We start from the raw sequence: 21,991 nt of genomic DNA, 5'->3' as shown, positions 1-21,991 counted from the left end.
TGTGCAATAAAAGATTAAATGAAAACATTGATTCAATAAATAAATAACAATTTATTAACTCATAACAGTATTCAAACATCACAAAATACACTGCATCTACACTGGCTATAAATAATGGTCCGCAGGGTACAACAGTTTTAGCTTTACTTAGTTCAAACAGGCTTACAGCGCAACCAACTTATCTGACTCCATGACAGCAGAATTCACAATCAGTCAATAATCGCCCTCTGCTGGACATAGGACTCCCAAGGAGCGCCACAAAACTGTCCTCGGCCTTAGGGTGCTTACATAGAGAATCGGGTACCCTGTATCTACCTGTACCGGTAACCTGATTATGCGAAAGCGCTCACTGTCGGAGCATTTCCCGGATTTTTTTATGCCATGAGCGCTTTCGCATAATCAGGTTACCGGTACAGGTAGATACAGGGAACCCGATTCTCTATGTAAGTAACCTTACTCAGCAATCACCTGTCTAGAGACGTTGGTATCTTTGGAATGCTTGGCCCTGTGCTGAAAATATCAGATGTATCATATTCAGAATAGTGCTTTGTGGATGATGGGCCAGATAAGTTACTCTTCAAATATTCTGCGCCAAAGACTTGGCCTTCTCGATGACATCCTCGATGGTGCCCACCATGTAGAACGCCGCCTCTGGGATGTGGTCCAGTTCCCCAGCCAGGATCTAGGGAAGTATAGACAAATACCTATATTTGATCAAATTATGACTTTAATGGAATGATTCCATCACGCACGCGGGATTGCTCTGCATGGGAGGACTCTATTACCAGCAAGTTAAGAGTTGTTTTCAATGCTAGCACACCAGGACTGCCATCAAACTTAAGTCTCAATGACCTCATGGAGAGGGGCCCAAATCTGCAGCAGGACCTCCAAACTCTTATCTTGAAGTGGCGACAGTAGGTATAAATACGCTTTTACTGCAGATATTGAAAAGATGTTCCGCCAGATATGGGTCGCAGACGAAGATCAGAGATTTCAGAAGATAGTCTGGAGAGATTCAGCTGATGAACCTATCAAAGAATACACTTTAACGACCGTGACTTATGGGACCCGTGCAGCCCCATATCTAGCCATGATGACCCTGCGTCATCTAGCGAGTGAAGAAGAGTATCAACGAAAATATTCAGCAGCAGCAAAGGTGGTAAAAGAATCCCTTTATATGGACGATGTGCTCCATGGCGACCACTCATTATCATCAGCAAAACAATTACAATCAGATTTAATTGAGCTACTAAAATTAGGTGGTTTCAACCTCCGAAAGTGGTCATCAAACTATCAAGAGTTACTGCAAGGAAGCCATGTAACTGACAGCCATCAACATGCATTTGATTTCAGACACGAAGAATCCATGAAGACGCTCGGATTACGTTGGCATCCGAAGGAGGACGTATTCTCGTTTGAACTGAAATGCGATTCGAAATCAACTAAAACCAAACCAACAAAAAGATCACTATTATCAGAAATATCAAAACTGTTCGACCCGTTAGGATGGCTTTCTCCCGTGACAACAAAGCTCAAACTCATTTTTCAAAGCGTTTGGGCCTATGACCTGCAATGGGATAGTCAATTACCCGAAAATATTGAAAAAGAGTGGATCAAAATACAACAAACATTAATCGCTATCAACGATATCAGGTTACCGAGATGGTTACAAACAAATGGCAGCGACGTCATAGAATTGCACGGCTTCTGTGACTCATCAACCAAAGCTTACGCTTGCGTCATTTATAGTGTAATCAGAAGAGCAGGACAGACATATGTAAGTCAAGTAATCGGGAAAGCGAGACTTGTACCTATCAAAAAACTGGAGAAAGAAGTATCTTTACCTCGTCTCGAGTTATGCGGAGCACACTTACTATCAAAGGTCATGTCCAAGGTCAAGGACTGCTTCCCAAGCTATCAAATATCAGTTTTCGGCTGGACGGATTCTATGGTGACTTTAGCCTGGCTGCAAGGTGAACCAGGGCGATGGAAGTCATTTGTATCAACCAGAGTGCAGCAAACAATCGAGTCTATACCACCGGACTGCTGGCGCTATGTGGAATCCAAGGACAACCCGGCTGACTGCGCAAGCAGAGGTATCACACCGGAGCAACTACAAAACCACAGTCTATGGTGGCAAGGGCCCTCGTGGCTACCTACATATCAAAACAGAGATGCCGAAAGGACACTTTACTCGACTGAAGAGGAGTTAAAAAAGATCAAACAAGTGAACAGTGTTCTTAAATCAGAAAATGCAATCACAAAGATACTGGATCACTACAGCTCATTTTCAAAAGCTGTAAGAGCAACAGCGTGGCTTGCACGATTTATCAAATATCTATCAGACAAAAGGGCAGATTATCAAAAATATTTAACTATATCAGAATTGCGACATGCCAAAACCATTATCATTAAGCATGTTCAACGTGAGGAATATGAAAAGGAAATTCAGTGCTTAGAAGCAAAAAGGGAAATCAAATCAAAGAGCAAAATACTTACCCCCTTATTCATAGAGAAGTTACAATACGTTTTAACTAATAAACTGTTTTGTCCCTCTCCGACAAAGTACAATTTGTTCTTTGACAGAGAGGGACAAAACAGTTTATTAGTTAAAACGTATTGTAACTTTTCTATGAATAATGGGGTTAGCCTGCGACCTCAGCTAGATGAGGAAGGAATCATGAGAGTTGGTGGGAGAATCAAGAACGCATATATCAATCCCGAAATGAAGCATCCAATTATCATACCGACAAAAGGCAAGTTGACGGAACTTCTGATCAGGCACGGTCACGAACATACACATCACGGAGGCCCCAAGATAACTTCAGCGTTTCTTCGACAGAAATACTGGATAGTGGGAGGAAACCGGGAAATCAAAAAACAACTGCGACTATGTGTAACCTGCAGAAAGCACAGTCCAAGCAAAGCCGATCAGTTAATGGGAGATTTACCGAAACACCGGATCAATGCATCCCGTCCATTTTATCACACTGGACTCGATTTCACAGGACATATCATGGTAAAAGCCAACAAAGGGCGTGGAATAAAGACCAGCAAAGGATACATAGCAGTTTTTGTCTGTATGGTGACAAAAGCCGTACACCTAGAACTAGTATCAGATCTATCAACCTCTGCACTGCTGGCCGCAGTTCGCAGAATGGCGGCGAGACGAGGGACCCCCCGAAATCTGTATTCCGATAACGGTACTAACTTTATTGGAGGAAACAGAGTTTTACAGCAAGAGTATGAAGAAACATTAAAATCAATCGATCATCATTTTATCAGTGAACTATCAGAAATGGAAATCAAATGGCATTTTCAGGCCCCATCATGGCCTTCGGCTGGAGGAATCTGGGAAGCAGCTGTGAAACAAGTGAAAAAGCACCTAACGAGAGTAATAGGATCACACAAACTAACCTATGAAGAGTATGCAACACTGTTGACCCAGATTGAGGCGTGCTTAAACGGGCGACCCTTGTGCGCTATCAGTGAGGATCCGGAGGAGCTAGACTATTTAACTCCAGCTCACTTCTTAGCAAGCGGTCCAACCTTGTCAATCGTCGAAACAGAACATGACCTCCGCACAAGATGGCATCTCGTACAGAAAATATATCAAGATGTGTGGAAGAGATGGCGAGCAGAATATCTCTCACAATTATCAATTCGTCCCAAGTGGCGCTCACCGCAACCCAATATCAAAGAAGGAGACATCGTTATCATTCAAGATGCCAATTTACCGCCCGGGAAGTGGGCGCTAGGTAGAGTACTGGAGACACACCCCGGAAAGGATGGGTATGTGAGGGTGGTGTCTGTGAAGACGAAGAACGGAGTGTTAAAACGACCTTTCGTAAAACTCTCTCGTCTACCTGTCCAATCATCAAACTGCTCCGAAAACGTATCATCTTCATCAAGCAATCAAGACCTAAAACAACCCACTGCATCAATAGAAAATAATAAAAGACCACAGAGAACAATCAGGAAGAAAAACATAAACCTTTTATCATTAGCCACATCATTATTGTTTTTCTTCAGCATGTTAACCACGTCACAATGCGCCTACAACTTCACAAAATTACCACCTAATCAAATGTTGTACTTCGACAAATTGACCAACATGCAAATAATAAAGGACGACTGGCGACTCGTTGTCTATTATGACTTAGATCCGTATTGGGCTGGATTAGAAACACTTAATAAACAATTAAAATACCTGGACAGCTCATGTTCTGCGATAAGAGGTCAGTCACATTGCGAACAGATCATATCACAATTACAGCACGGGTTCTCGGAAATACGCTACTACAATGACGTTTTGCTGACTCAAAGGCCGAGCGTGTACGACAGACGGCATCGTCACGGACTTATAAACGGTATTGGAAACCTAGCAAACAACTTATTCGGAATATTAGACGATAAGTTCGCTTCAAAATATGAAAGGGACATCAGCCTTATCAGAGAAAATGAAAATCATTTAGCGAAGTTATGGAAAAATCAAACGTCAGTTGTAGAGGCAGAATTTAACCTTATGAAAAGAATGGAGAGTTTTATAAATAAACAGCACAAATCTATCAATCAACGATTATCAAGTTTCGAAAACACAATGAATACCATGGGAAAACAAATAAATTACTCATCACTGATAAACGATTTCACTATATCATCAATAATAGCCAACAATTTATTAAATCAACTTAAATCTGTGCAGACAGTTCTACTTGACACCATCACAGATATTTACAATGGAAAGCTGAGCTTGCATATGTTGACCCTGGAACAATTACGCCAAGAATTAAACATCATATCAGCACAAATACCGAGAGATTTAAGCATTCCGACATTAGAGGTACAATTACCTAAACTTTATCATCTTCTTAAAGTAAAATCAAAAATATCAAGAGAGTATTTAATCTTCGAGATTTCTATACCTCTACTATCAAGAAATACGTACGAAATATATCAAGTCCTTCCCATTCCGAAACAATCACACAAGAATATGATAAAAATAATACCTATATCAAGTTACGTAGCGATAAACCTACAGAAAGAGTCTATGATACCTATTACTGCCGAAGATATTAATACATGCTTAAACCAAAACGAAGAAACAATTTTATGCCATATCAGCAAACCAGCGTACCATATATCAAATGATGACAGTTTATGCGAGAAGAATAATCAAACATCCATTTGTAACTCAGTTATCAATGATTGTAGAAACAGTTGGATAGAATTACATTCCATCAATAGTTATATGTATTTTTGTTGTAATCAATGCAACATCAAAGTATTATGCCAAGACCAAGCTGTTGCGCTACAGCTCAGTCAGGCTGGATTATTCACTCTGTCTGGAGAATGCACGATCAGAGCTAAGGAATTAACCATAACATCCCATTACCAAAGGTCGAACAACCTGACCATGAAGGCCGACTTATCAATCCCAGAAATAGCACCAATCAACAACATCATCAACATTACCTTACCTGTTAACGCTAATATGACTATATCAGAGTATCACGAATCAGAGCTAAATTTAATCAAGCAGAAAATAGATGCTATGAAAGAAGAAACTCCGCTATTATCAGACAGAGCGACATATCACGACATCCATCAATACACGGTAGTGTACAGCATGCTGGGAGTGATGGCGGCGGCGGGCGGCTGGTTCCTGTGGAGGCGCGCGCGGCGGCGCGGGCGCTCCGCCGAGGGCGCGGCGACGGCCACGGGCGGCCCTAAGCCCGAGCCCGCTGTTCTCTATAGTGTTAAGTGTAGTGCATGTGAAACAGCAAACTTCGGTCGTGATAATTTAAATATTTTAAATTTTCAGTGTAGTGAGAGTGGTTACAAAGTCCCTATAGTGAGCCCGCGTATTAAAAAGTTCAATAGATCAATGTGAAAGCAAAAATAAATGAGTGCGAATTTTAAATAATACTTTAGTGGACTTTAAGTTTTTTTTTTATAATAAAATTAATATTGTTCAATCATCATGTCTCATGTCATTCATCATCATATCATATAATATACATATATTTTTTCTGCTTTTATCATTCACTTAGTAGATTTTTCTTCCTTCTCTGGTGGGGGAGTATGTACGGGCCAATAGCCGTACATTTTGCTATGTTAACAGTTTTACCTTAGCGACCTAAATTAAGTCAGTTCTTGTCCGTCATCAACCGCGCGCGACACGTACTCATCATCATATCATTATAGAATAGTTATCAGTTTAAATAAATCAAATTATCATAAGTTATATACTTCTTTTATCATTTCTATCATCTTATCATATTGGTGTGTGGACCTGGCCCTCACAGTTTAAAACCAGAAAGGGTGATTTTTCTGCACTGTAGTGGTTAGTACGAGTGTCGCGCATAGCGCATCTTGAGTTCGACTCCCGGTCGTTTGAATAGAGTATTTTTAGGATCTTGTTTATGACTGTAAAATAGCGATAAGTATGTCTCTTATCAAGGTGATGGAATCGACTTCAACTTACAACACCACAATTTTTTTAGCTCGCGGTTCATAAAATAATGTAATCTTACCCTATTAAATCCCTTGATGGTCTCTTCCAAAGTTACCAGCTTACCCACGTGACCCGTGAACACTTCAGCCACCTGAAAAGTATGTCAAGGAATTTAGTAACTATACTATGATGATGATGTCTTCCATGCCGATGCGGCTACGGCGACTGCTACTTGTTATTTAGGCTTCGCTGGTGTGCCCTTGTGTGGCTAACATAGCCAATCTTGGCGGTAAAAGTTCGTCCGCATATACCACACTTCAAAACTCCATTCTCATAATTATATGTTATAGCCGCAGGTGGTCGGGCCTTCAGCTGATCTCGCTTAGTGTCGAGATCTTTACGTCTTTTTTCTTCAAACGTGAAAACATTTGTCTGAACCCGGCGTCTCCATTCAGGCCTCTCGGCTGCGCACTTCTCCCAGTTCTCTGGAGCTATATTGCAGCTCTTCATGTGCCTCTTCAACACGTCTTTATATCGAAGAAACTGGCCACCTTGTTTCCGTTTGCCATCTCGGAGCTCCGAATAGAACACGCGCTTGGCCAGCCTCTCATCGGACATACGGGAGACATGCCCGCACCAACGCAACTGTCGTCTCATCAAATAGGCTTCAATGCCGCCAACATTTGCCCTGCGCAGTACCTCTGTATTGCGAACGCGATCTGACCATTTGATGTTCAAAATGTCTCGAAGGCACTTGAGGTGAAACCTATCCAATATTCGGATGTGCTTGCGATATACGCACCAGGTTTCCGCTGAGTATAAAAGGTTAGGCAACACGATAGCCATATAAACAGCAATTTTTGTCGATCGTTTGATATCGTGAGAGCGAAAAAGCTTCAACTGTAGCTTTCCAAAGGCTGCAGAGGCCGCACCGATCCTGCTGTTTAGCTCAGCGTCTAGATCTCCTTTAGCTGTCAAGGTACTTCCCAGATATCTAAACTTGTCTACCTGCTTTAGAGTATCCTCACCAAGGCGAATGTTCAGTGCAGAGCCATCCGTTTGTAGTGTATCCAAGGACATAACCTCGGTTTTCTTGACACTGATTTTCAGCCCGTATCTACAGCAAGCCTCATGGAGTTTTGTCATCAGCTTTTGCAGACCGCCTGGGGAATCCGCCACAAAACACAGGTCATCTGCATACATGATCTCTGTTACGACATCATAGGAGACTTTGGTGCTCGCCTTAAGTCTAGCCAGATTGAATAGCTTTCCGTCCGTCCGAAAGCGAATGTGGATGCCCTCCGATTTGTCTTCAATCGTTTCACGAACCACCACGGCAAAGTAAAGGGCGAACAGAGTGGGTGCTAGGACACATCCTTGTTTGACTCCACAGGTAACTGAGAAAAACTCTGTCTGCTCGCCATTAGCTGAGACACAGCATGTCATGTTGTCGTGGAGAAGTCTTATTAGCCTTACAAACTTATCCGAGCAGCCATATTTCTCCAGGATTATCCATAGAGCCTCTCGGGGGACACTATCGAATGCCTTCTCTAAGTCTACGAAACACAGATGAAGCGGTTGTCCTTGCTCTTTGCTCTTTTCTTGTAGTTGGCGTAGACTGAAGATCGCTTCGCAGGTTCCTCTTTGAGGTCTAAAGCCAAATTGACTCTCTGGTTGTAGTGTTTCAGACACCGGAATGAGTCTATTCAGAAGTATTTTGGCGAAAATTTTCCCAGGGATGCAGAGTAAAGATATGCCTCGGTAGGAATTGCAATCAGAACGGGCTCCCTTGTTTTTATACAAGGAGCAGATGCGTGAGATTTTAAAATCGCTTGGAACTCGTTCTTCTTCCCACATTCGCAGAAATAGTTTCCAGATGGTATTGTACAACTGCTCTCCTCCATACTTTAAGAGTTCTCCTGAGATGTTGTCAACTCCAGTCGCCTTGTCATTTGGTTGCTGCCTTATCGCTGTGACTACTTCTTCTAGTGTGAGTGGAGCACACAATTCAGTCTTTTCAGTAAGTTTTGGTAGCGCCCTTATGTGTTGTAGATCTGCTGCTCGGTCTACATTAAGAAGGTGATTAAAGTGTTCAGCCCAACGATTCAAGGTGTCTACTTTAGAAGTTAGTCGTTGGGTGCCATCTTTGGATACGAGTGGCACATTAACACGGGGCACACTGCCGATTAACTTCCTTATTTCAGCGTAAAACAGTCCTAGACAGTTTGACTTTGAAAGCCAGTTGATATACTCGGCTTTATTTTTCCACCACTGATCTTTTAATTCCCGAGTGAGAGTTCGGAGGGCCACACTGCTCTTCTTTATCTCGTCCAGTAACTGTCGTCCTCGACCTTGACGCCGAAGGAGAGCACGGTGCTTTGCAATCGCTTCGGTCAGTATCTGATCGTTCTCGTCGAACCAGTCTTCGTTAACTCTGGTTAGTTTCCCTAACGTGTGTTTGGCCGAGTCGATTATTTGCGAACAAAGGAGATCCCATATCGCCTGAAGATCACCGTTTGCGTCCAGTGTCGAGGTTGCGCTATTTAAAGCTTGACGATAGTCCCTTTGAGTTTCCAAGCTAGCCAGTTTTCCTATATCTAGACGCGTAGGTTTAGCTCTGTTGGATCTGATGGGAGGGCGAAGTTGCAATCTGGTTTTCGTGACTACAAGCTTGTGGTCCGTCCAACAGTTGGCTCCTCGCATTACTCTAGTGACGAGCACTTGGGATAGGTCAGCCTGTCTTACGATTGCATAATCTATCAAATGCCAATGTTTCGACCTCGGATGCATCCATGTAACCTTGTGCTTTACAGGTAATCTATAGTGGGTATTGGTTATAGCCAGGCCAAATTGAGCACAGAGGCTAAGTAACATTTGGCCGTTACTGTTCATATTACCAATACCATGTCGACCTAAAACACGCGGCCAAGCTTCAAAGTCCCGCCCAACTCTTGCATTAAAGTCGCCTAGCAAAAGGATCTTCTCCACCGGGCGAATGCTAATTAGTAAGGCTGACAAATCTTATTAAAATATATAGAATATATACTATAACAACTATACTATAGAATAAGAACAACTATAGAATAAGACAAAGATCTATCTACCGACACCTTGCTCTCTTGGCGCTCTTTGATCTTTTGGTAGCTAAGCTAATATAGGTACAGAAAAGGACGATTAACGGCTAATCGAATACAATTATAAGTCTAAGTTGCAAACTATCCAAGTGGAAGTTATCTGTAGCCTGAGTTATTGAAACTGATTGTAGGTAAGTAGGTATCTACATTTATATGAGACAATACCTGGAAGGGCTGCGACAAGAACCGCTGTATCTTGCGGGCGCGCGCGACCGTCAGCTTGTCGTCCTCTGACAGCTCGTCCATGCCGAGGATCGCGATGATGTCCTGCAGCGACTTGTAGTCCTGAAGCCATAGTTAACCATGTCTGTCACGAAAGTGGTCTTGAAAAAGCGCTTTAAGCGATAAGACCGCAATTTTGTACAAAATATGTGTTGGTATTTAAGTTAAGTACTTACTTATATGTAAGTTAATGAATACCTATTCTATCTATAATCATACCCATCACGTCCCCACTGCTGGGGAACGAGTGTCCTTACAATAATGGAAAGGGTTTAGGCATAATCCACCACGCTGACCTAGTGCGGGTTGGTGGACACAATAAAGTAATGATAATAAATTTTCTACTAGCCGAAATTAGACCACGGCGGCCGATTTGATTGAGATCAGACCACTCATAAAATAGCCAGCCAAAAGGTTTACTCCAGTCGGCTGTAACTAAAACCTTCAAATTATGACATTGCCTCCAACAAAATCTAAACCCACCTGCAAGATCTTCTGCACTCCGCGCGCCACCCCATAGTGCTCCGGTCCTATTATATTAGGATCCATGACCCTGGAGGTGGAGTCCAGCGGGTCCACAGCCGGGTAGATGCCCAGTTCGGCGATGGCCCGCGACAGGACCTTGGTCACTACAGGAGTACAGCTCTGCTGCCCTACCCTACTATTATAGCAACAGACTGCCTTCTGTATTATCATCAACCAACAGATGATACACCCATTGCAGAATATTGGATTCTGTCGATTCTTTTCGCGTTCTTCATCCAACCGTGATCGGTTCACTCCGGTTACTTCTACAGTCAGCTGGAGGTCGTCCCACGTCAGAATTACTCCAGTCGGCCGTCGCTTAAAACCTTCAAAACATGAAATAGCCTCCATCGAAACTTAAACCCACCTGCAAGATCTTCTGCACCCCGCGCGCCACCCCATAGTGCTCTGGTCCTATTATATTAGGATCCATGACCCTGGAGGTGGAGTCCAGCGGGTCCACGGCCGGGTAGATGCCCAGCTCGGCGATGGCTCGCGACAGCACCGTGGTGGCGTCGAGGTGGGCGAACGTGGTGGCGGGCGCCGGGTCGGTCAGGTCGTCTGCTGGCACGTATACTGCCTGAGGAATGGGATTTAAGCTTTAAGCTTAAACTGGCATTTGGCTAGTCCTGGTGTATTAGTCCTCTACGTATCAACAGAGACTACGAATAGGATAGATAGGCCATTAAAAAAGTGTTCTGGCGCTTCTTGTGAGGGGACTATATTCAGAGGCCATGCATGATGGGCACCTAAGTCCATTTCTATAAGCGCTACATTATAGGTGTTGCAATTTTATCAGTATTCTCACCTCGGCAGCTCAATCCAGCGGAAAACAAAACAGAATATTTCCACCTTCATAGATGCTATAAAATAAGTATCTTCACTTTAGGTCACTCAAATCAGGTACCGCTCGTCGCCACGTTTCCCCTGCTCACCACAAATTAGCCTATGTACTATCTGCTCACCTGCACACTAGTAATAGAGCCAGTCTTGGTGGTGGTGATGCGCTCCTGCATGGTGCCCATGTCGGTGGCGAGGGTCGGCTGGTAGCCCACGGCCGAGGGGATGCGGCCTAGCAGCGCTGACACCTGAGTGGGAAGGTGTGGTGGTGATATAGGGTAAATATAATGTTTTTTTATTTATTTTAATTTCTGTAGAAATTAACTAATGAAGTACACAGGTATATCTATAAATTGCTATAGTTAGTTAAATGTTTATTCACTAATAATAAAATATCATTACGCACAGGAAGAAACGCGGATGATCTTTTCGGCACATAGGTGGATTTCAGAAGCAATACCTAACGCTTACGAAGCAATCCCGTGTGCGGGACGTAATCCGTACAATATTCAACTAATTCAAGTAATCTGAATAACAAACTGCTAACTAATGTTTATCTTTAGTTTTTTTTACTATTTTCCACCATATCTGGGGCAGAAGGTGTATCGCGAACTCATTATACAAACAAACGAAGTGTTCAGCCCCATCCACACGCTTGCTGTTTGTCACAAACACGGCAAACAGTCCCAAACACCAACCACAATCACCGAACACAAACAGCCATCCACATGCTCGGCGAACGCTCATAACATTCCGAATCGGCAAACACGGCGGACGACGAGCTATTACTTTCGGGATGACATATTTTTATTAATAAATTAAAGCAAGAGAAAGAAAAAAGGAAAATAAGAAGAAAGCAAAGACGATGGTGGGATAATAATATTAATTAAAAAAAAAAAACTGACTGACTTCTTTTTAATTATTATTTTATTTTATAGTTTTTAGTTTATTTGCAATAATTTTTAATCAAAAGTAAGATGCAAATGATACCAAAAAGTCCTACTAATCAATACGAATCATTCAAGCCTAAACACGAGGTAGTTGCTATATACCGTTGAAGAGTTCCCTTGACTGCCTTCCGTTTCCATCATCAGATCAGCTCAAGGTCACCATCATATTTTTTTGTTACAAGAACTATATTTATGTTTTTAATTTCATTAGAATCGGTTAATATGTGTCCAAAATGGAAATTCATACCCTGTTTTTACCCCATTACCCAACCTTAGGGGTGAGGTAAAATTCTGAAAAAAATGGGACCACCTGGGAGCTACTACCCAATACAAAAAAAATGAATTTTCGAAATCGGTTCATAAACGGCGGAGTAATCGGTGAACATACTACATTAAAAAAAATGCGCGACAACGAAAAAGTGTAGCAAGTTGATACGTCCGCCTCCCGCAATGCTAGCGCGCATACTGACCGCTGCCAGACGTGTGGATACGTAGCAAACTGTTTGCCGAACATCCTTTGATCTGGCAAGAAAAACCGACACCGATGCCGAACACTGGCGAACACAAACACAAACAGGCAAACAACGACAAACACCCATCCACACGTCAGTGTTTGCTGTTTGCTGTTTGCCATTGTTCGCCAAGCGTGTGAATGGGGTATTCGGTTTCAACTTCAACATTTCATTCCTATTTACCTTGAGACTAAACACTTCGTTAGCTCATCTACGCTACACCGCCAGTTACCCCCCCGTACCTCAGACCCCGCCTGCGTGAACCGGAAGATGTTATCTATAAACAGCAGCACGTCCTGCCCCTCCTTGTCTCGGAAGTGTTCCGCCACCGTCAGCCCGGTGAGAGCCACGCGCGCCCGCGCGCCCGGAGGCTCGTTCATCTGCCCGTATACTAGCGCCACCTGGTGGGGGTAATCATTGTGAATAGAAAATTACAAAAAAGAAATTGTTCAAGAAAGAAAAAAATATTGGCGACTCGTTCATCTACCCGTATAATAGCGCCACCTGATGGGGAAAATAATTGGTGAATTTTTTAGAATACAAAATAAGTACTTCTAGATCCCTCAAAACTACATGGTAACTACAACACTGTTATAATGGAGAAAGAAAAGAGTTTTAAATTTTACAAAGTTGCCCCTGGGTAATCCAGCTTGGCTTGTTATACTTACCAGCTGCTGGCTTGGAACACTGTGTGCTTTTATCAGTCGGGTTAGATAAGGCACTTTAGGAGTTTAGGAGACATACTTCTGGCAAAAATTAAGTGCAGAAATAGCCTCTCTGCCTCTGCCTACTCCAGAAAGTGTAGTTCATATCAATCAGTACCTAGATGTTTAAGAGCTAGCTGGAAAGTAATAAGTACAGAGGAGTGAGCATACCTTCGAAGTTTTATAATCGTCCGTGATGACGCCCCCCACCTTCATTTCGTTGTACAGATCGTTCCCCTCGCGCGTCCGCTCCCCCACCCCGGCAAACACCTGTTTAGAATAAAAATAATAATATATCGAATACATCAGACAAGAGAAATTGTCTATCAGACTAGGTAAGTACTTATATTGTACTGCAAAAGTATGTGCATGGTAGGTACTAGGTACACAAAAAACTGCGTCGTCACTCTCATTTCGAAACACAGTTTGATGGTCGTACCCGGGCGGGGTATTTACATTGGAACAGTTATCTATAATCTAACATAACTAGGTATTATTAAAACCTAGTGGTTAAATATGCAACTACTTATAGGGCGCTTCAATCCCGTGTGCGGGATGAAATCCGTACAATATTAAAAGGACATTAATAAAATAATAACGTACAGAGAATCCTCCGTGAGCCTTCGCCACGTTGTTGATGAGTTCCATGATGAGCACTGTTTTACCGACGCCCGCGCCGCCAAACAGACCTATCTTACCGCCTGTTAAATAAATAAAGAAAATTAAATTCATTTTACATTGATTACTTAATCCACAGACGAACAAATATTTCTAGACGACGACGTCTAGAAATATTTGAAAAACTGGTTGGTAGACCACCTGATTGATGGTCCGATGACATCTATATAGGGTTGCGGGGAGGCAGTGGACCAGAGCGGCACAGGACCGGAAAAAATGGCGTACAAAAGAGGAGGCGTATATCTAACAGAGGGCCATAGAAGGTTGCATGATGATGATGATGACTTCGCACCGAAATGCATAGGCAGCATGCATTTCGGTTCTAGACCGTAGACTGCAGCGGAAGACTTGAGTTTGTCACCGACTCGCTTCAGAGTCAAATCTGACTAGTTACCGTTTCGGGGATTACAGTCGTGAGCATATTATTATTGTGTGCATACCCTTGACATAGGGAGCCAGCAGGTCCACCACCTTGATCCCGGTGGCGAGGATCTCCTGCTCCACCGACATGTCCACGAAGGGGGGCGCGTCCGCGTGGATGGGCGCGAACTCTGAGGTCTCTATGGGGCCGCGCTCGTCTGGGGATAGAAGATGACATTTTACTTTGCTCTAGCAAGTCCTTGCCAGGGTCATTAACCCCCTAGAGATATTTTTGAGGGCGCTACTACGCGCCTAGTAACGGCCTTACAGTTTGCTCAGCTATTTTCATTTTAGTAACTAATGTGGGCAAGTTTGTAAGGCCTCGCTTCGCTCGGTTCTCTAAACTTCTGGGTATGCAGGATTGATATGTATGGCCTCGCTTCGCTCGGCTCTTTACACTTTAGGGACTCCTGATTAGGTTTGCGGTGCCTCGCTTCGCTCGGCACTGTAGGTTTTAAGAAATATGGAGTTGGTATGAATGGCCTCGCTTCGCTTGGCTCTTTAGGGTTTAGAAAATGCCGATAAGGTTAAGCTTTAGGGAATGCTGGGTAGGTTTGGCCTCGCTTCGCTTGGATCTAAGGTTTAGGAAATGCCGGTTAAGTATGTATTGCCTCGCTTTGCTCGGCTCTCAAGGGTTTAGGGAATGCGGGGTTGGTTTATATGGCCTCGCTTCGCTCGGCTCTTTATGGTTTAGAAAATGCCGAAAAGGTTAGGCTTTAGGGAATGCTGGGTTAAGATGTATGGCCTCTCTCCCCACTCACCAATAGGCTCCCCGATCACGTTCATGATCCGGCCCAGCGTGGGCTGCCCCACCGGGATGGTGATGGGCGCGCCCGAGTCCACGACCTGCTGCCCGCGCACCAGCCCCTCCGTGCCGTCCATGGCGATGGTGCGGCACGAGCTCTCGCCGAGGTGCTGGGCTACTTCGAGGATTAGGCGGGGTGCTGGTGGTGGAAGGAGAGAATGGAAGGGTAAATAGTTTGCATATACATCAACATCATCAATACGACCCATCACGTCCTCACTGATGGGGCACGGGTCGCCTTCCAATGAAGGTAGGCCTAGTCCACCACGCTGGCCTAGTGCGGGTTGGTGGACCCCTATTATTAGGTAGGTAAGTATGACAAGCATTGCTTGTACTTACACATAACATTTCTTAACTTTTAACAACCCTCTTTGACGGCAAGATAACTGAACTTTTCTTCATTTCGGGAAGAACTCGAAAATCGTAAAAATATGCTCGTAGTTAGTTAACTACTAGTCTAGGTTTACACGAACTTTTATATGAATCAAAAAGGGAACTTACTGCGGCCAGGTACCTCTAAAGCATTCAAAATGGGAGGGAGGTCCTTGTCGAATTGGACATCAACGACTGCGCCAATCACTGAAAAAAAGCTTACAGTATCAAACAAAACTCCTGAAAAATATCATCTACTTACCTAAGCATCAACCAAATTGTCTCACATTACATAATGATAGTTAATTTTAACATAGTTAAAATTTGTAAACTCACCTGCAATAATCTGCCCTGTAGCGCCCGCCGTGGCGCTCTTCGGGGGGCCTTCCCCTTTACCCTTCTCCCCTGGGCAAGGGGGACAAGGGGGGCAGCAGTCATCATCTCTAACATCAGAGCACACTTTCTTGCAAGGGTCTTTTGGGGCTTCCTTCTTAGGCCCGCATGGGTCTTTAGGTGCATCTTTCTTAGGCCCACATGGGTCTTTCTTAGGCGCACATGGGTCTTTTTTGGGCCCACACGGGTCTTTCGCAGGTTCTTTCTTAGGCGCACATGGGTCTTTCTTAGGCGCGCATGGGTCTTTCTTAGGGCCGCATGGGTCTTTTGCTGGTTCCTTTTTCGGTCCACAAGGATCGTTCTTTTTAGGTCCGCAAGGATCGTTCTTTTTAGGTCCGCAAGGGTCACTGCTCTGCAGTACTGCCATTGTAGAGAACTAAAAAAAACACGCATTAATTAATTATTAAAGTTGAGTCCATGAGGTAGTTTTTTAGTGAAGATGATGATTGATGGCTTACATGTTTAACACCAGTATACGACACAGCTGCCAGAGGTATGTAAGCACCAATCTTTACTTGTCTCTTTCCATCCACGCCAAGGCCGATATTTAGATTTTCTCGTTCTTTGCCTGGAATAACATTATTGGTCAAAAACTGATGATATCTGGTTTCACTAGCTAAAGCTAAAGTCATATACCCCCAACAACAACATTTTGGAACACCCTGTATAACTCTACGTCTACGCTACAGTCTACCAAGTACCTACGCTACTTATACCTATACTTACCAGGTCTTGAAGTTACTTTCGGTTCGTCGAAGATTCCTTGATCGTAGGAAGCGGGTGACAAAGTCGTGATGCATTTCTTCGAAGTTCGATGAGCTAAAGAAAACATTGAAAATAGGTAAGTACTTATCATACTTTATAACTTGTAGTCTTGGAAATTTCGTCAAAGTAGAAACCTACTTATCTTCCTACCTAAGGTCACTTTCAATAAGAAAATCGACGGACAGACATTGATTATAAACGTCTAACACCACTATTTATGGCTCGGGGGCTAAAATAATTAGGTAAGTACTTACACCAACTTCTGCTGTAGTAAATTGAGCTTGGTATCCTATTCAAAATAAACTGTCTCATTTTGGCTGAACTACAGCCAATTTTATTTTATATTTTTCTGTCTGTTGTGTCTGTTTGACACAAAGATGCCAAAATGTGTAACATGCATGTCAAATTATTTTATTTTTTGAAATTTTTGGTTCGGCAACTGCAACCTATGTGCTTAATGTGCTGTTATTATTCTGATCTTAAAACTATTGTTATAAAAACCTTCGCACCTATACAGAGTGTTTCAAAACTGGCAAAAAGTTATAATGATATATATCAACGAGCTACTTTGTACCCCAGAATTCCCACGGGAAACCCCTTTAATCCCTTAAATATTTTAGCATCCACCTTTTCACATCGTACGTTGTAACGGACGCATCGCATTCAGTATTCTGCGTCCATTTCATCGCCATTACCAACGCTGTTTCTCCATATATGTATTTATGAAAATCCTTTTGGTCCGATACCAAAACTCACTAACCCGGAAAAGCTATATTTACCTACCTATAAAATGAATAAGCACAACAATTTAATATCGACCTACAGGTGAAGTGGAACGCATGACGTTTGCTTTATGTAAAGCGTTGTATCGGCGGGGTGATCGGGTTAATCTATCGCTAATTGTCGTGCCAGCTGCGGGGCCTCCCACGCTCGCGAGGACCCTTGAAGTGGCGGGTGATCGGGTGATGGAACCGTGGGGTAAATAGGAAGGTGTTATCATTTTTATTCTGTGGTAAGTAGAAGATCTGAAAATGTTGAATCAAAATCTGATCAGCATCAGCGATGATTGGTTTTCTTTTAGGCGAGGCTGTTATTTTTGCCAGTTATTGCTCTTGACACTAAAATATGCATAATGCAGTATAATGCACTTATGGGCTTGGTCCCTTCCAAAGCTTCAACTAGGCAGGTATTTGAGATAGGCAACCTGTAGGTCCACATAACTTATATTCACAGTCAGGGACGGGATTCGAACCCGCATTGACGTGAGAACCGGGCGCGACGACTGAGTTACCATGGCTCAGCCAGAGCCGCTCAGGTGCAGCTACACGGTTCTTTATCAATGTAAATAAACGTCACTATATCGCGATTCTCCATAAATACGGCGCTGTGATTGGTGAAACGCGTATTAAACGTGTTTATCGACGTCGACACCGAACCCGTGTAGCGGCCGCACGGGGCGCAACATAGATGACATGAGTTTTGCGTCGCGCTCACTTACATCGCGCAGCCTCAAGAGCGAGCACGACGGATCAGTGGCGGATTTACCTATAGGCCAAAAAGGCCAGTGCCTAGGGCGGCAGATTTGGAGGGGCGGCAAATTTAGCATTTTTTATTTTACAGATTTTTTAAATATAAATTTACGTGTACACCATCTACATATAAATAAACGCACTGTCATATAATCAGTATGTACCTATATTCTTTGAATTTAGTGGCAACTGTGGCTGCTGAATCAGGCTCGGGCTAGTACGGGGCGCATTTAAGTCGTGACAAAAGCTCTACGTCGTCGCGCTCGCTCTTGAGGCTGCGCGATGTGAGTGAGCGCGATGCATAACTTATGTCACGTCTTAAACTAGCCAAGATTGACGCTTTTTCATGCTGCTTCAGGAATTTTTTTTTGTAAACTCGACACAACGCTGCCTTAAATAAATGAGTGAAATCGGGAAAGGCAAAACCCGGAATAGAGTGAATTTGAGACGATGGTCAGCCAGAAAAGAAGCATGTAATAGTTAAAGAGATTCTTGGCATGCATATTCTTTGAAATCAATCAAATATGATATTACTAAAAAGCCTGTAACGCGACAAGAAGCGGCGGGAATACTTTCGAATTTGGAGAAACTGGAAACGGCAGTAATCGTAGTTATATGTGGATAATGTGGAATTTTGTCATATGTATTAAGTACTTACATCAGTGATATTTTTGGACCAAACATTTTTGAGTCACTTGAGTCTACCAAGAATTCGCATTTTCAAGCTTAATATTTCGCAAACCAGTCACTGAATAAAAAAATGATTTGAGAAGACCTTTGATATTTTTGAAAGACCTGTACAATACCTTACACCAACGAAAAAAATCATCCCCATTTTACATGTATGGAAGGTAACATTTTTTTTTATTAATTTTTTTTCCAGTTTGTCGATGCCGTACATTTGTACAAGGTGGATCAAAAGATTGGCTCTAATTTTTTTCTTAATGAAAAACTTCGATTCTATTTTTTTATTAACTATGTTTATTTGAACATTTAAAATTTTATTGGTAAAGTCTAGAAGATGATATTGGCCAAATGTGCGCCGTCACAATTGATTGCCCTATGGGCTCGTTTTATGACATTTCTCATCAATTCAGCGAGACCTTCGAGCGAGAGATTCTCGCACTCGTGTCGAATGTTGTCCTTAAGGGCTTCCAGAGACACGGGCTTATTCACATTAACACGGGTCTTGAAAAAACACCCACAAAAACTGTCTGAAACGGTTAAATCGGGCGATATTGCGGAGAAAAATGACATATAAAACGAAAACAAAAGGCGACCCGAAAACTGAATATACAAAATTATTTGGCGTTCTTGGGAAGTGTGGCTTCCATGGCTTATGAACTTGTATTCTGCATTTGTCTAGTCCACCAATATCAAAACAAATTTCAAATTGGCGGCCATTTGTACAAATGAGAGCAATTTCCAATAGGGTGATTACTTTTGGCCCACCTTGTATATCTTTGCGAAATGTCAGCTTTGATATTTTTACCCGTTTTTGAGAAAAAAACAGCCGGACAACAAAGTGATCCTATAAGGGTTCCTTTTTTCCTTTTGAGGTACGGAACCTTAAATAAGATTTGATGAAACATTTGAAGTTGGTGACAGATAGACATAGAAATATCCACATTATTAAGTTCACAATCATACTTATAACGGGATTAAATTAACAAATTGAATTTCAGAAGTCAGTAGGGGCGGCAAAAATTGAATGGCCTACGGGCGGCAAATTTGTAAATCCGCCACTGCGACGGATAACTTTTGTCACGTCTTAAATGCGCCCGTCCGCCCGTGCTAGCCCTTCTGAGCGTCTTGCGCGCCGTGCTAGGCCTTGTATACTTATATATAAATAGGTGCTTACCAACTCAGTTATAATAGTGTGAAGAACCCTGAGCTATTACAGCCCAGCGCGGGGTATGACAGCGGTATGTGGTGGTGGGCGGCTCCCACTAGTTATTAGTTGGCAATTCCAACTAGAAGGCTTTGTTGGAAACTAAAGTTGTGGAGTCGCTGTTAAACTTATCTACACCCTACGAGTCAGAGGGTTATACCTACTTATCTTCTGTACAGCGTATAGTTATGTATTTAGGTAAGAAGCTGTTCTGGTCTTGAAAGTCTGTGTTTTTGATATATGATAAGTACAGGTACCTATATCTCTCTATAGGTAATGTCTCTTTCAGCAACTGCATTTGTGGTCTAGTGGTAGTTGCTCTCTACTTCGTGACCCAGGGTTCTAGTTCAGGATCAAGCTTCAGTTCCCAGGTTTGATTGCCCGGTTAGACCACCCACAAGGCAGTGGGCCGAAACAGTGAAATGATCCATGATGTTCAGAATGACCGCCTGAGCGCTGAGAGGAAGCGGAAGAAGTATGTTAGGATTGTGGCATCGTGGCACTTGGAGGTCCATAGCCTCTTGCCTGCCCCTCTGGGAGACAGGCTTGCTGAGCATGTACCTCTTGAGCCCCATATCGGCTATAATCTCCACAGTTTTCTCTGTTCCACAGTAATAGTCGGTACGCTCTGAACAATTAGTTAGTGCCGGCGCCATCTTGGATGTAACTGTCACACGCTGACCGACATCGCGCTAGCATGGCGTGGAGAGGCACCTCGTAATCTATTCCACCTTCGGTATCATACGTATCGCACCAAACGGATTGTCATAAATGTATGGAGAAACGGCGTCGGCAATGCCGATGAAGTGGACGCACACTTGCGTAAATTTCTATCTTACAAAGAAATACTGAATGAATCTTTAAACACCGAGGTATTTGAGGGAATTATATAGCAAGCTCAACGTCCAGCGGGGTTAAGTACCACCATCGAAAATTTGCAATCAACAATCTTATTAGCAGCGTTGTGTCAAATATAAGTGAGCCACTAGAATGTTTGCCACGGCCGGGGGTCGAACCCGGGTACACAACCGACATAGTCTACTAACTCCTAAGTCCTACGCCATGACAGATATGGATGAGTGTTGGATTAAATCTGATAATGATGGTGACAAGTCAGTCAAAGAAATTGTTTGCGCTTTTGTTTATCTAATCTAATATCATAATAGCCGAAGCGATAAAGTAAATATTTATCCAAAAACTACCCCATTCTTATCCACGTTAGTTAAACAAACACCGTCTCATAATTTCCCATTAAAAATGCAAAAGCCACTGTTATCATTCTATGGCATAAGGCTGGCCTAACACATGGAAAAGCGGGGGCGTGGCGTCGGCGCCAGCCAATGGGGAAACGTGGAAATGACATAATAATTACTGCATTAGCCAATAGGGGCAGCCGTGAAAAGTTACGTAAGCCAATCGTAGGTTTTCCCTCGTAACACGGCGTCAAATGAATCCTAGTTATAGAGCGGTTGGTGCGTGGGTTTTACTATTTTGTGTCGCGGTTTTAGACCTTTAAATTTAGTGCTCGAAAGTTTAGAAATTTGATTGTTTGTTGAGTTTAAAATAAGGTCTAAAAATTTACTACCCACCTATATAAAATGTTCATGTCTAAGACTCGTTACTTCATTAGGTATTAAATAACCGGGAAAATACTTAGATACCTCTCTACTTGTAACTAAAACTAGGCACCTATTTACTTAATCTAGAAGGCACCACCACGGCACAAAACCTAAAAAACCTGAAGTTTTAGGTATAGCACTGCCAATACGGTTTGACATAACAATTAACAACAAC

General features: G+C 42.9%; 1 protein-coding gene across 1 annotated transcript; it reads right to left on the bottom strand.

Moving 5' to 3' along the window:
- Nucleotides 1-31: 31 nt before the first annotated feature.
- Nucleotides 32-17,143, bottom strand: LOC105393541 (ATP synthase subunit beta, mitochondrial). Its single transcript, XM_048629965.1, has 15 exons — nt 17,032-17,143; nt 16,739-16,831; nt 16,471-16,580; nt 15,956-16,388; nt 15,749-15,826; nt 15,204-15,386; nt 14,463-14,600; nt 13,948-14,045; nt 13,516-13,614; nt 12,883-13,041; nt 11,304-11,426; nt 10,706-10,918; nt 9,757-9,876; nt 6,537-6,608; nt 32-682 (listed from the first exon to the last, which is right to left on the bottom strand). The coding sequence occupies exons 1-15, from the start codon at nt 17,087-17,089 to the stop codon at nt 578-580; spliced, it is 2,082 nt and encodes a 693-aa protein (XP_048485922.1). The 5' UTR covers nt 17,090-17,143; the 3' UTR covers nt 32-577.
- Nucleotides 17,144-21,991: the final 4,848 nt, after the last annotated feature.

Source organism: Plutella xylostella, chromosome 24, assembly GCF_932276165.1.
Source record: "Plutella xylostella chromosome 24, ilPluXylo3.1, whole genome shotgun sequence".
Lineage (NCBI taxonomy): Eukaryota > Metazoa > Arthropoda > Insecta > Lepidoptera > Plutellidae > Plutella > Plutella xylostella.
This window is presented reverse-complemented; position numbering and strand designations above follow the sequence as displayed.

Excerpts from the sequence above, each read along its gene's own strand:
- LOC105393541 (XM_048629965.1), bottom strand. The coding sequence starts at position 17,089 with ATGAGACAGTTTATTTTGAATAGGATACCAAGCTCAATTTACTACAGC. Across the intron at positions 15,827-15,955 it reads TACAGGGCAGATTATTGCAG|TGATTGGCGCAGTCGTTGAT; the intron begins GTGAGTTTACAA and ends GCTTTTTTTCAG. Across the intron at positions 14,601-15,203 it reads CGTGATCGGGGAGCCTATTG|ACGAGCGCGGCCCCATAGAG; the intron begins GTGAGTGGGGAG and ends TTCTATCCCCAG.